Source organism: Glycine soja, chromosome 7 (genome assembly GCF_004193775.1).
Source record: "Glycine soja cultivar W05 chromosome 7, ASM419377v2, whole genome shotgun sequence".
Classification (NCBI taxonomy): domain Eukaryota; kingdom Viridiplantae; phylum Streptophyta; class Magnoliopsida; order Fabales; family Fabaceae; genus Glycine; species Glycine soja.
Window position 1 is genome coordinate 31,391,677 of NC_041008.1, and position 13,669 is coordinate 31,405,345.

At 32.2% G+C, this 13,669-nt stretch overlaps 1 protein-coding gene across 1 annotated transcript; it reads right to left on the minus strand.

The window, feature by feature from the left end:
• Window positions 1-290: 290 nt before the first annotated feature.
• On the minus strand, window positions 291-629 carry LOC114420578. The gene has a single exon (XM_028386438.1). It carries the CDS (start codon window positions 627-629, stop codon window positions 291-293), a length of 339 nt encoding a protein of 112 aa, XP_028242239.1.
• Window positions 630-13,669: the final 13,040 nt, after the last annotated feature.

Below are 13,669 nucleotides of genomic sequence, written 5' to 3' on the forward strand. Positions count from 1 at the left end.
TTTGAAACAAAATTGAAATAAAATCAGATAGTGTGCACCTTTGATAATGCTCCGTTTGTCGCGAAGGTCGACATGGAAATAAGAAGCACGAGAATAAGAGACAAGTTGTTCAACGAGAGACTCAGAGTGGTGGAGTTAGAGAGGCTGAGTGGAATCAGCAACTTAGACAATCCAGTTATTGAGTTTCAATAGCCTTAACACCAAAGATCTTCCAACGAATCCTTTGTCGCCTAAAACCACGCACATCTTAGGGTTCAAATCTTTGAACCGATCGTCCACCACCACCATTGTTAATGCTGTGAAAACAACGATCCCATGATGGAGGCAATGGCAGAGCCCAACATGTCGAGCCTTAGGGCCTTGAGGTTGATGTAGGTCTGGAAGGCCTCGTTAGCATCCTTGTTGTTGAGCAGATTTAGTGCCAACTTCAGCCCTAGTGCCACCAGTGATGAGAAGAAGAAAAAGCTAAACACTTCAAAGATGAGGATCTTTTTGGCTACATCAACGCCGACGTCACAGAAGGAGTTGTTCTCGAGGCTGTGCTGGCCCGGGGTGGTGAGGGAAAGGCCCTCAAAGACGACGATCGTGAAGAGGGAGTTCACATTCACCAGACCGTCTAGGGCTATCATGTGAACGCTCGTTGTGGAAGAGGACGAGGATGAGGAGACTCTTCTGGTGAAGGTTTAGTCCCTCTGGCGACGCCGCAATAGTGGCAAACCCTAGAGAGTGATGGAAAGTCGAAGAGTGAAAGCACAAGAGAGTGAGGGAGAAATGAAATATTTAAAAGAGTGAAAAATATTTAAAAGAGTAAGGACGAGGATAACAAACTTCTAAGACGGTTTTTGCAAAACCGTCGTAAACCTATTCTATCTATTTACAAAACTGTCATCGTGTTTCTTTCTAAGTCGGTTTCGATCAATCGATGTAAAATCTATGTCGTAGAAAGTAATTTTTGCAGTAGTGCACATGTTACATTTTTTCTGTTAACATATAATGTTTTAACAAAAAGGACCAAAATAAAAATCTTCAAAAATAATAATGACTAAAATGAGATTTTTTTAATTTAATGTACCAAAACGAAAAAAACACTAAAATATAAAGGATCAAAATTAACATTTGCCTTTTAAATTACAATGTGACATGTGATTCAAAAATACCACTGTCTTGGTTAATTATTTTTTTGTGATGACTTTTTTTTTACAATGACATTTCATTATATAAACTTAAAGTTTTTCATTTACTAACAAAATAATGAAGACAAACCAAAATTTAAATTTTAAAGAAATAAAAAATGATAATATGTTAATAAAGAATATAAAAGTGAAAATGATTGATTGGTGAATACTGATTATTACTGGATGATTGAGTCTATATTTTTTCATGTGATAATATGTTTAGTTTGATAGATTTTCTCGTTTTGTTGCCTTTTATTTCTAATTTTTTATGCACTAGAATTGTGATCATGTGTATTAGGATTTGAAAGTTCTAAAATGTGACAGAGGACTATCCGAGGAGGAAGAGTTTGACTTAGGCATTCAGAGTCTTTCTTGTTTTTACATACTTCTATTTCAAAAAAAATTGTGCCTTATGGGTTATTTACATCTAATATAGTTCAATTCTTGGGCAATTGTTTTCTTCATTTTGGAGTCTTTTAGTTTGTCTCCCTTGGCATTCCTTTTGAGTATTCCTTTCATTATTTTTGTTTGTCTTTAAAATTCCTTAGTTTTGTCTTAGAGTATTTCTTTTCTTGGCTTCTTGAGTTGAGTTTTGATTTGTGACATATTTCACATTGAATACTTCTTGATTTTGAGCTTGAAGGTTCTTCATAAGAACTGAAAAGAAGCAAGAGTGGTAAAAGGCAAAAGTGCATATTATAAAAAGAAAAAACCTTGAAAGAGTGATACACGAGTGAACTTGAGTGAAATAGTAAGTTGAGTGGTGAGGTCCTATTCAATTTTTTACTTATGCATTAACTTTTCTTGTAGGTATGGCCTCTTCAAGTGGAGATGCTACTCTATCATCTCCAAAAATAGCAAGGCTCAGGGTGGAGATGATTAAACTTGGTGATCAAATGAGAAGAATGAGTTATGAAGATAAAGAAAGGATGAAGAGAATGAGAAAGGAGAATGAGGAGAGTTTGGGAAGAATACATAGGAGTAGTAAAGCTTTAAATGTAAGGATTGAAAATATAGAGTGAAGAAGAGACGTAAAATCATCTAATTCTTCTCATGGAGAAGATGAGGGGTATGAAGAGGATGAGGGAGGAAGGAGGAATGAGAGATATAGGGAGAGAAAAAATCATAGAAGATATGAAGGTAGACAAAGAGAGGAAGGAACTGAGGGAGTGAAGGTGAAGATCCCCACTTTTAAAAGGACTTATGATCCAGAAGTGTATCTTGAGTGGGAGATGAAAGTTGAGCAAGTCTTTGCTTACTACAACTACAACGAAGAAAAAAAAAAGATCAAATTAGCCTCCCTGGAGTTTGAGGGACATGCCTTAGTGTGGTGGAATCAAGTGAGGAGTTATGTTGAGAAGATGAGAAGGCCTTTGATTAATACTTGGCAAGAAATGAAGAGAGTTTTGAGAGAGAGATTTGTGTCGTCCGATTATGGAAGAGACCTTCACAACAAGCTCCAAAGACTAATTCAAGGAAATAGGAGTGTGGATGAGTATTACAAAAAGATGGATATTTCCTTGATTAGGACTCAAATTGAGGAGTCTCAAGAGGCCACCATGGCAAGGTTTTTGCATGGTCTCAATAGGGAGATCCAATACATTGTAAAGTTGCATCACTATGCCTCTTTGGAGGATCTCATTCATCAAGCTATCATGATGGAGCAGCAATTAAACAGGAAGCAAACATACAAGAAGTCCCCCTATGGCTCTTCAACTTGGAAAGATAAGGAGACATTCAAGAAGTAGGGAGGATCTTCATTCAAATCTCAGGAAAAAGGTGTTTCCCTTGGTAAAAATAATTATAACCCTACTCCCACTTCTTCAAAGACAAGTTCTATTAAATGTAAGTGTTTGGGAAAGGGTCATATTGCTTCCCAATGTCCTAACAAAAGCACTATGGTTGTGTTGGGTAATGGGGATATCACTAGTGCATCTTCTTCTAGCTCTTCTAGTGAGAGTGAAAGTGGATGTGATGTACCGCCCTTAGAAGGTGATCTTTTGATGGTTAGGAGGTTAATGTGGAGTGTGCGTGAGGATAGATATAAAACTCAAAGGGCGAACATTTTTCATACTAGGTGCATGGTCATGGGGAAAATATGCTCTTTGATTATTGATGGAGGTAGTTGCACTAATGTAGCTATCCAAAGATTGATTGAAAATCTTGCTTTGAAAACTTCCCCTCACCCTAGGCCTTACAAACTACAATGGTTGAGTGAGAATGGGGAGCTAGTTGTAGATAGACAAATTTTTATATGCTTCTCCATTGGAAAATATGTTAATCAGACACTGTTTGATGTAGTCCCTAGGAGGCTAGTCATCTCTTACTTGGAAGGCCTTGGCAGTATGATAGGGATGTTGTCCACAATGGTGTCACAAACAAATTTTCATTTGTACATGAAGGGAAAAAGGTTACTCTTAAACCTTTGTCTCTAAGTGAGGTTTGTGAGGATCAAACAAAAATGAAAGTGATAAGAGAACAAGAGAGAAAAGAAGAGAAAAACAAAAGTGGTGAAAAGAGGGAGAAACATGAAAGGAGAGAAAAGAAAGAAAAGAGTAGAGATGAAAATAAAGAGTGAAACTGAAAAAAAAACTCAAGAGAGGAAAATACAGAGCTTGTTCATGAGAGAAAAAGAGGTGAAGAGAGTGATACTAGCTAGGCAACCTATGTATTTACTAATGCCTCATGATTATTGTTTGTCTTTGATTGATAGTTCTTTGCCTTTAGGTGTGGAAGAATTATTGAAGGAGTTTGGGGATGTTTTTTCCAAAGACACCCCTCATGGGTTACCTCCTTTGAGAGGGATGGAGCACCAAATTGATCTCATTCCAGGAGCTTCCTTACCAAATAAGCCAACATATAGAAGCAATCTGAAAAGGACAAAGGAGATACAAAGGCAAGTGGAAAGCTTAATGGAAGAAGGATGGGTGAGAGAAATCTTGAGCCCATGTGCTATGCTTGTCATCCTGGTAAATCAAACTCTATATCAACTTCTAAGGTGCTTGGTAGGTGAGAATTTGAAAGCTTGAAAGCAATGCCTACCCCATGCTAAATTTTCTTAAAATAGGGTAGTAAGCTCTACCATTACTTATTATCTTTCTGAGGTAGTTTACAGTTCTAGTCCATTTTCCCTCTTAATTTGTTACCTTTGCCTAACACTTATGCTATGATGAATATGGATGGGATTTCTAAAGCCAATTTTGTTAAGAGTTTTCATGAGAAGGGGAAAGCACAAATTGAGAAAAGATTGAACAATATGCTAGATATTCCAATAAGGGGAGAAAGGAAATGATTATCAAACCAGGTGATTGGGTTTGGATTCACTTGAAGAAGAATAGGTTTACTTCCAAAAGGAAATCAAAACTTCAAGAAAAGGGAGATGGTCCTTTTCAAGTTTTATGCATAAACTATAATGCATATAAATCTAAACTTCCAAAAGGAAATCTAAACTCCAAGAAAAGGGTATGATAGAGGACTATCCGAGGAAGAATAGTTTGACTTAAGTGGACTAAACATAGATGGACCAATCACTTGAGCAAGAAGTAAGAGAATTCAAGAATAGCTTTCCAAGAGACTAAATTCTCTCATGGGGAAAAGAGAAGAAGAAATGAAATTTATTTATTTTAGCAAACTTTCAGAATAAGATTTATTTTTGCTTCTAATTATATTTTTTGGACCTATTTTTGGACTTGTAATGGACTGCTACCTTTTTTATTATTATTTTTAAGTCTTTTAATTAGTAGATTAGTTATTGGGCCTTAGTCCTAGTTTAGGATTATTAGTAGGAGTTATAAATAGACTCCTTAACCACTTTTTTGGTAGTTTTTATGAAATTTTCAGATTAGACACAGTTAAGAGAGTGTCTCTTTTCTTGTGTGAAAGCTTAGGTCCTTGTTAAAGAATTTTATTGTTTGTGGTGAATCATCCTCAACTTATCAATCTTCCAAGATTGTGGCAATGTTCTTTCCATCTCCTTCTCTAATTCCATTTTTCCTTTTTATTTTTTCCAATTTCATAGAGTCCCAAATTGGTTCCCTAGTTTGCTGAAGCTAAAAATTGTACAATCATATGCTTTTGTGTAGTCATTTTTTTATTTATTATAATCTCTTTTTGAATCCATATTTTTTAGTTATGTACAATGTATGTTGCTTGTGACCCTTGAAATATCTCATAAATTTTAATTTAATCAAACAATTTATTTTTTTTAAAATAATTGATAAACAATAAATTATTCATCATACAAATTTGTAAAATTTTTAATGGTGATATCGAATAATAAGTATACTTTAAAAATATTAGTTGAATTTTTTTAAAATGTAAACTTTTAGATGTTGCATATTTGAAAATAACATTTAAATTATTATAGTTGTAAAATTAAATGTGACTTACCTTTTGTTTTAATATATTATGTTTTAAAAGTTTGATTTTAATCTTTTATATTTTTAAAGAATTTTGTTTTAATTCTTTTTAACGTTAAATATATAGAGACTAAGAGTAATTCAAAATGATATGTGTATATATTAAAATGAAATGTTTTTATGTATAAAGATCAAAATGTAAAGCCTTTTTTAACCGTAGCGATCAAATGAATAATTAAAAAATTAAATATGAACAATAATATATTTTATAATTTTTTTAGTTTGAAAGAAAGTAAATGAAAGACAAAAAAGTTGACTTCTATTAGAAAATTTTAAATTTTATTTTATTTTTTTCATTTCTCACTTTCTTTTCCGTGTTTTTTTGTTAGTTTGTTCCCGTGTTCTGCACACCATTAGTAAAGAAACATCCTTAACACTAAACAATGGATTAAAGCAAGGTAAACTAATTATCTTATAGTACTGTCCTAACTTCAAAACAACCCTTATATAGTGATCGTCATGAAAATCTTTACTTTAATTTCTACCTTTATGCACAAGAATATCTAAATAAAAAATATATAAAACATGTGTTTAAAAGTTAAACAAAAAAATAAAATAAAAAATATTTTTTAAAATATACTTTTTTATTTATAATTAAGACTTTTCAAAAGAAATGTGTAAGTATGTCGTATACATGATGATGATAATAAACAAATAACACAAATAAAAATTGTTAATAAATAGTCAAATTCAATCATTAAAGAGTGAGATAATGATAAATTGATCATTAAATGATTAAAAATTTAAATTTAATCATCAATGTGTAAAACATGTAATAAATTAGTCTTACAGGTAATTTAATGATAAATGTATCCCTAAATTTAAATTTAGGGCTTAATTTAATGATTAATGACGAATTAATCATCTTTTCTCCAGTAGCCTTCATCTTCTACTCAATCATCATCTGGATTACAATTACTCACTTTTGTTTGTGTCAATGCTCACTTTTATAGTGGTCCTACATCAAATTTCACAATTGAACATTCCATTGATCCTCTGCCCCTTCACCTAAATCTGTGCAATAAACATCAGGTTCCATTTACTAACCTTTTTAAAAAGGAATGTAATTGAACTATTGATTATAAAGAGGAGTAATATTAACAAAAGATAAGAAACAATAGCCAAAGATTGTACGTGAAAAGTTTTTATTCTATAAGATAATACCAAACTGACGGAATCAATTGAAAAGTTCCCATGTGAAAAATAAATAATGTTAAAAGTGTCATAAATTTAAAATTAAAATAAGAAACAAGAAAACATACCCACCCAAAAATGTCATTTTGACATTTGATCAAACACATAACTTGCAACCAATAAATCAGTCTAAAACTAAATCAAATAAATATTCAAAAAGTTCTACAATTCCCATCTATTCTTACGAAGACTTGTTTAGTATCTTTTTCCACAAAATACTTTAACCCATAATATTAGAGAAATTTTGATGAAGGAGAAAAAAACATAGAGTAATTAGTCCCAACCAAAATCAATCAAGAAAATAAAAACTAAGAAAATTGTTCACCTTTGTTGCTACAGATCACTATAGATCACTATAAACTTGGATGTTATTTACAATAGTCATAATCCCAAAAAAATGAAATTAAAAATTTCTATTAAGAGGAACAAAAATACTTGCATCATTTGGATCTTTTTCAATCATCGGAGAGGAAAACGTATCAAATGACAACTATTGAAAAATTATACTCAATACAGTCTAAATATTCACTTTAAGCATGTTCATTCCTAAATTATTTCCAAGTTTAACTTTCCAAAATATAACAATAAAATAAATTTTTTTTTATCATGATTTAGTTATCTAATACAAAATTTATTTACAAAATTATCCTAAACATACACAACATCTTTTATACTAAACAACCAAAAATTGCAAAACCAAAAATAACAACCCGTGCGAATGCACGGGTAAAGCTGACAATTGATATTCTAGAATACTTAATCACCCTCAAACATAATAGCAAACACAAATATGCATAACCATAATCAACTACCTGAGTAGGTCGAGAAGATGGAGTCGATTGTGCAGCAAGAAATTGCAAAATGTCATATATTCTATAATTGAAACTCTTTGCCAATACAAAACTGCAATATCCCCTGCCCTTGTCCTTAGTTCCAATAAGTTGCGATCAATTTCTGTCGCATGTTTTGCAACATATAGTCTGAAGAAGGAGTCATACACATATGTTGTTCCCTAACAAATTTTAAATTTTACTATCATATTGAAGAGAAGCAAATAAGATAATGATATCAGATTTTCTAACACAGCAAGTAATTTTATACCTTAGTTTTAGGGTACCACAAAAATATGAAAAATTCCAACTTAGCTTCACTGTACATTGGGACCCTTCATTAAGAAATCAATTCAAAAATAAGAAATCACAAACTTGTTTTTGTTAATAAGCAAATCTAAGTATAACAGCAGTCTGGGTATAAGAGATCACTTGTGAACCAATAAGAAGGTTCTCTAGTTTAATATCCCTATGTATTACATGTTTTCCATGGCAATATATAAGGGATTGGGCCAATGATGCAATGTACTGCCTCAATCACAAAATAAACATTAATTTGTTAGTCAGTATGAAATTTTGTAATCCACAAACAACAACATATGGGGAGAGGAAAAGAAGGAATGTTGTTGTATGATATATACTTACAATAGTTACACGCCTTTAACTGAAATATTTGCATTTTTGCAATTCCTTGTAAAGATCACCTTTGGGTGCATACTCTAAAATCAAATAAACTCGTTTCTTCAATAGATAATTCATAAATCATAAACATATCATTATCTTAAACCTCATAAATCAAAACATGTTTCATGTTATGTATATTAAATTGACAAATAAAAATATAAAAATTTAGAGAGAACAAAATGAAAATAATCATGAAAGAAAATCTAGACACAAGCTACAAAAATCAAGAAGTGAATGAAATAACCCATAATAATGAGCACAATGTGAGGATAACAAACAAAGGACCATATAAGAAACAACACCCTGAGTAAAGGAGATCACCTGTGAACCAATAAGACGGTTCTCTGGTTTAATATCCCTATGCATTACATGCTTTCCATGGCAATATATAAGGGTTCGGGCTAATGATGCAATATACTGCCTCAATCACAAAATAAACATTAATTTGTCAATCAGTATGGAATTTTGTAATCCACAAACAACAACTTATGAGGAGAGGAAAAGAAGGAATGTTGTTGTATGATATATACTTACAATAGTTACATGCCTTTAATTGATATATTTGCATTTTTGCAATTCCTTGTAAAGATCACCTTTGGGTGCATACTCTAAAATCAAATAAACTCATTAATTCAGAAATCATAAGCAGGGAGGTATCCCAAAACCATCACACACATGGATTTTTAAGATTAAAAACTAAAACTTCATTTAGACATTTCACCAAACACATAACTTACAACCCATTTCACCAACAATGTAACCGCATGACAGTTAACGCTTTCTAAAAGAAAAATGGTTTTCTTTGTTATCACCACCTACACACACCAGGAACCTCAAAGAAAAATCTCAGTGTTCACTCCCGTCATTACAACATAAAAAAGGGCCTCCTTCAGCTAAAGCCTACATAATAATAATAATAATAATAATAATAATAATAATAATAATAATAATAATAATAATAATAATAAGTAAACAAAAAAAATAACACAAACTAAGAGAGAGTAGAAAGAAGACCTGCGCTTGTTTAAAACTTCATTTTTTTCCCCACTCAACAAAGCAACAATTTATTTTCTGCGCTTGTTTAAAAAAATTGAAATTTATGGGTAAAAATGTTGAATCTCAAGTACCTGTGAATCTGTTTCAGTTTATTTTCTACGCTTGTTTAAAAAAATTGAAACTTTGGGGGTAAAAAAGTTGAATCTCAAGTACCCATGAAGATTGAAAGTTACAAAGTCAAAAAGGAAAGTAAAATATTGGACTACTCTTTTAAGCAACAGGCAATGGAACCAAGTCAAGGGAGGACCCTTTTAATCTTCTAAGACCTTTTTTGCAACTTTGAATGGGAGTTAAATAATTTTTTGTGCAGCCTAAGATCACAGACACCCATTAATAGATACTTAAAAACCCAGATGGATCAAGCAGAAATGCAAAATAAACAGTGTAAACAGTATAAAGTACATCCTAATAAAAAAAAGTTTGAATGAAAACTTTTACCCTCGAGGCCAGACTGCTTCAACTCAAAACAATCAAAACCAACAAAATAATGAAGAACAGAACATTGGATAAGAAAAAAATACCGTATTAGGAACCCAAGGTCAGTTCTCTGATGTTTATGGTGTAGACAAATATAAGTGAATGTCGGTAGAGAAGTTTGAGTACTGTAAACAAAGAAAGTGAAGATAATTAGTAAGAAAGCAAACATGCATAACAACAAACGAAAAAAACCTTGCCTGATGAATGCTTCTTCGTGGGTGACCTTGCAAAGCGAAGACAATTAATAAGGAAGCAAACATGCATAAAAACAAACAAAAAAAAAACCTTGCCTGCTGGATGCTTTTCCGTGGGTGACCTTACAAAAGCATGAAGTAGCGAAAACTGAAGAAGCAAGAGTTCAACGATGAACCCCTAACACAAAAGAAGAACTAGCTTTTCTGCTGACCTCAGAGGGCCATGCTCTGTATGCTAGACATGACAATTCAATGGAGAGCAGAGGAAGCAGGCGAGCTACAGAGTGCAAGCGCCGACAATACGTCCACACAGAGATGACAACAACAAACTGGACAGGGAGATGTTTCGCGGCAAAAACTTGTTCGGGAATAATGATCCATGAATGCTAATCAGCAAGTGTATTGAGTCGCACAAGTAATATAAAACGGTAAGAACCAAGTATCGAATCATAGGAAACTTGTTTCATTCAGAAAATGTGCATTCAATAAGTAAACATTTGTGTAAAACAAGTAAATAATCAAAAGAGGGTTTTGTCTACAATTCTAATTAACTACAAACTAAAGTATCTAACAGTGAGAGGTAAAAACAGTCAAGTAAAAATGTTGGGTCATTCTACTGAACCTACTTTGATGTTACTAAATATTTTTCTCTATTTAACATTGTTTTAGTGTTCTTATGTTGAAAACAACTACCCAAACCAAGATCCCTCGAGTGAATATATAAACTTCGTCCTTGATCCCTCAAAAAACTTGGTTTAAAAGAGTTGCATTAAGATTACAACATAATATAAACTAAATCACTGCACTCCGTCCCTAGACATACAGTTTTCTAGCCTGCTTTATCAAGTTCTAAGGTTTTAAAGCACTTCCCAATACTAAAAATCCTAACTTTACATACAAATGAGTGATCAAGCCACAAGCATGCAAGAAATAAGTGCAGATAGAAGCAATGAACACATAAAAATAACTTTAAATAGATAGTGAGAGAATATTTCATCAAATGTTCAGCAGAAATCTCCAACAAAAGGTTTAACCTTCCATTGCAAGTTAGTAACTTTCAGCACAAAGGATAGATTTTCGAAGAAAAACTAAGGTTACAAATGGATGAGGATGTCTCCTCCATCCCTAGAACCCTAAAATCACTCCTAAAACCTAAACTCTCTTGAAGGCTGGGGCTTTGCTCTGTTTATCGTCTCTCTCAGTGTGTCTCTTCGTTTCCTCCCTCTGTTCTATATCTTTTTATGCCAACTTTAGTGTTTTAAAGGCTCATTGATGTTTCAGATTCTAAAGGCTTGCTTAGTGCCATTTTCTCGCTAAGCGCGAGTTAGTGAATTCTCGCTTAGCGAGTTGGGCACGCTAATCGCGAGAATAGACAAATTACTCGCTGGGCGAGCTTGCGGCGCGCTGGGCGCGAGCATTTGTGACTGATCCTCTTGTAGGGTTTCCCCACGCGTTAAGCGGGCTGAGTGTCTCGCTTAGCGGATGTAACTCGCTAAGCGCATATGTCTTGCTTAGCGAGACACCACCTGCTTGACCTTCTTCTTCTCTTAGCCTGAAATTGAAGTTGATTCACGTTAATTCACAAAAATGGGAGTATCCACTGAGCAAAATTAAACTAAACATGAAAATATGTACAAATCCTACAAAAAGAACCATAAATTAAGGAAAAGATGTTAATTTCATAAAACTATTCAATATAAAAGTTAGTCGTAAATGATGACTAATAGGAGACACGTGGCATTGGCCAATAGAAGCAAACAAGGTTTAAAATGGAAGGGCAAAAAGACCATAAAACCAGGAAATGTGCCACGTGTCAAAAGCTTAGGCATGGGCAAAATAGGATTTTCATTGGACTACTCTTTTATTATAACTATATTAGATATATAGAGACTAAGAGTGATTCAAAATGATATGTGTATATATTAAAATGAAATGTTTTTATGTATAAAGATCAAAATGTAAAGCCTTTTTTAACAGTAGCGATCAAATGAATAATTAAAAAATTAAATATGAATAATAATATATTTTATAATTTTTTTAGTTTGAAAGAAAGTAAATGAAATACAGAAAAATTGACTTCTATTAGAAAATTTTAAATTTTCTTTTAATTTTTTTTCATTTCTCACTTTCTTTTCATTGTTTTTTTGTTAATTTGTTCCATTGTTTTGCACACCATTAGTAAAGAATCCTGAACATCCTTAACACTAAACAATGGATTAAAGCAAGGTAAACTAATTATCTTATAGTAGTATCCTAACTTCAAAACAACGCTTATACATTGATCGTCATGAAAATATTTACTTTAATTTCTCTTGCACAAGAATATCTAAATAAAAAATATATAAAACATGTGTTTAAAAGTTAAAAAAATAAAATAAAAAATATTTTTAGCATATACTTTTTATTTATAATTAAGACTTTTCAAAAGAAATATGCAAGTATGTCGTATACATGACGATGATAATAAACTAATAATACAAATAAAAATTGTTAATAAATAGTAAAATTTAATCATAAAAGTGTGAGATAATGATAAATTGATCATTGAATGATTAAAAATTTAAATTTAATCATGAATATGTAAAAAATATAACAAATTAGTCTTATAGGTAATTTAATGACAAATTTATTCTTATACTTTAGGACTTAATGTTAAATTAGTTCTTGAAAAATATATTTTATCGTCAAATTGATCCTTGAATATTACAACTTAATACTAAAATGATCACACAAATTTAACAACATGATTAATTTAGGGTTAAGTAAGTTTTTAGTCTTCAAATGATGGGATTTTGAATTTTTGATCCCCAAACTGTTTTTTTTTTTATAAATTTGGTCCCTAAAGAATTTGCGGTTATTAAAAATAATTATTGTCGTTAATGTTGTTTGCTAAGTGATGAATCAATACTTAACAAAACACATTGATGACAAAGACTATTTTTTATAACTACAAATTCTTTAGGACTATTTTTTAAAAAATAGTTTAGAGACCAAAAATTCAAAGTACCTATAATTTGAGCATTTAAAACTTAATTAACCCATTAATTTATCATGATTTTGCATAATTTATCATGTTTTTGCATATTCAAAATGCCTCTAATTTGAGGATTAATTTATTATTATATTATATTTTGGGAGACGAATTTGACTAATGATCAGTTGAATACAAAAGCAAGAGATATTTCAGATCATAATTAGCTGAAAGCAAGTTTCCTACAACTGGCATTGAAATTATGGAACTACTTGGATCGAAAGACATTCTAAATCCAACAAGTTAATGTGCAATTAAGCCATTACTACATGCTGGTAGGGTGGGTAGTTTGTCCGCACACGCACAGGTTTAAACCAGCTAAGTTCTCAGCCCACTAACCTACGCCGCAGCGCGTACTACCACCCAAAAAATGAAGCCCCCACTACGACCTCACGGGGTGCGCACTACGCTTTAGGCACACGGTAAGCACAAGCAATTAATTAAGATTAGATTAGTAACGTCGAAGAGTTTAAAATCGCAGTGAAGTTTCACTCACACTCTCTCACTCTCACTATTTAACTTTAAAATCCGCAAACAAAGCCAAAAAGCCTTTTTCTCTCTGCAAAAAGCGTAAACAAATTAACAAACCTCACTCACTCATCACCAGAGC

Coding starts and splice junctions, on each gene's coding strand:
- LOC114420578 (XM_028386438.1), bottom strand. CDS start 629: ATGATAGCCCTAGACGGTCTGGTGAATGTGAACTCCCTCTTCACGATC.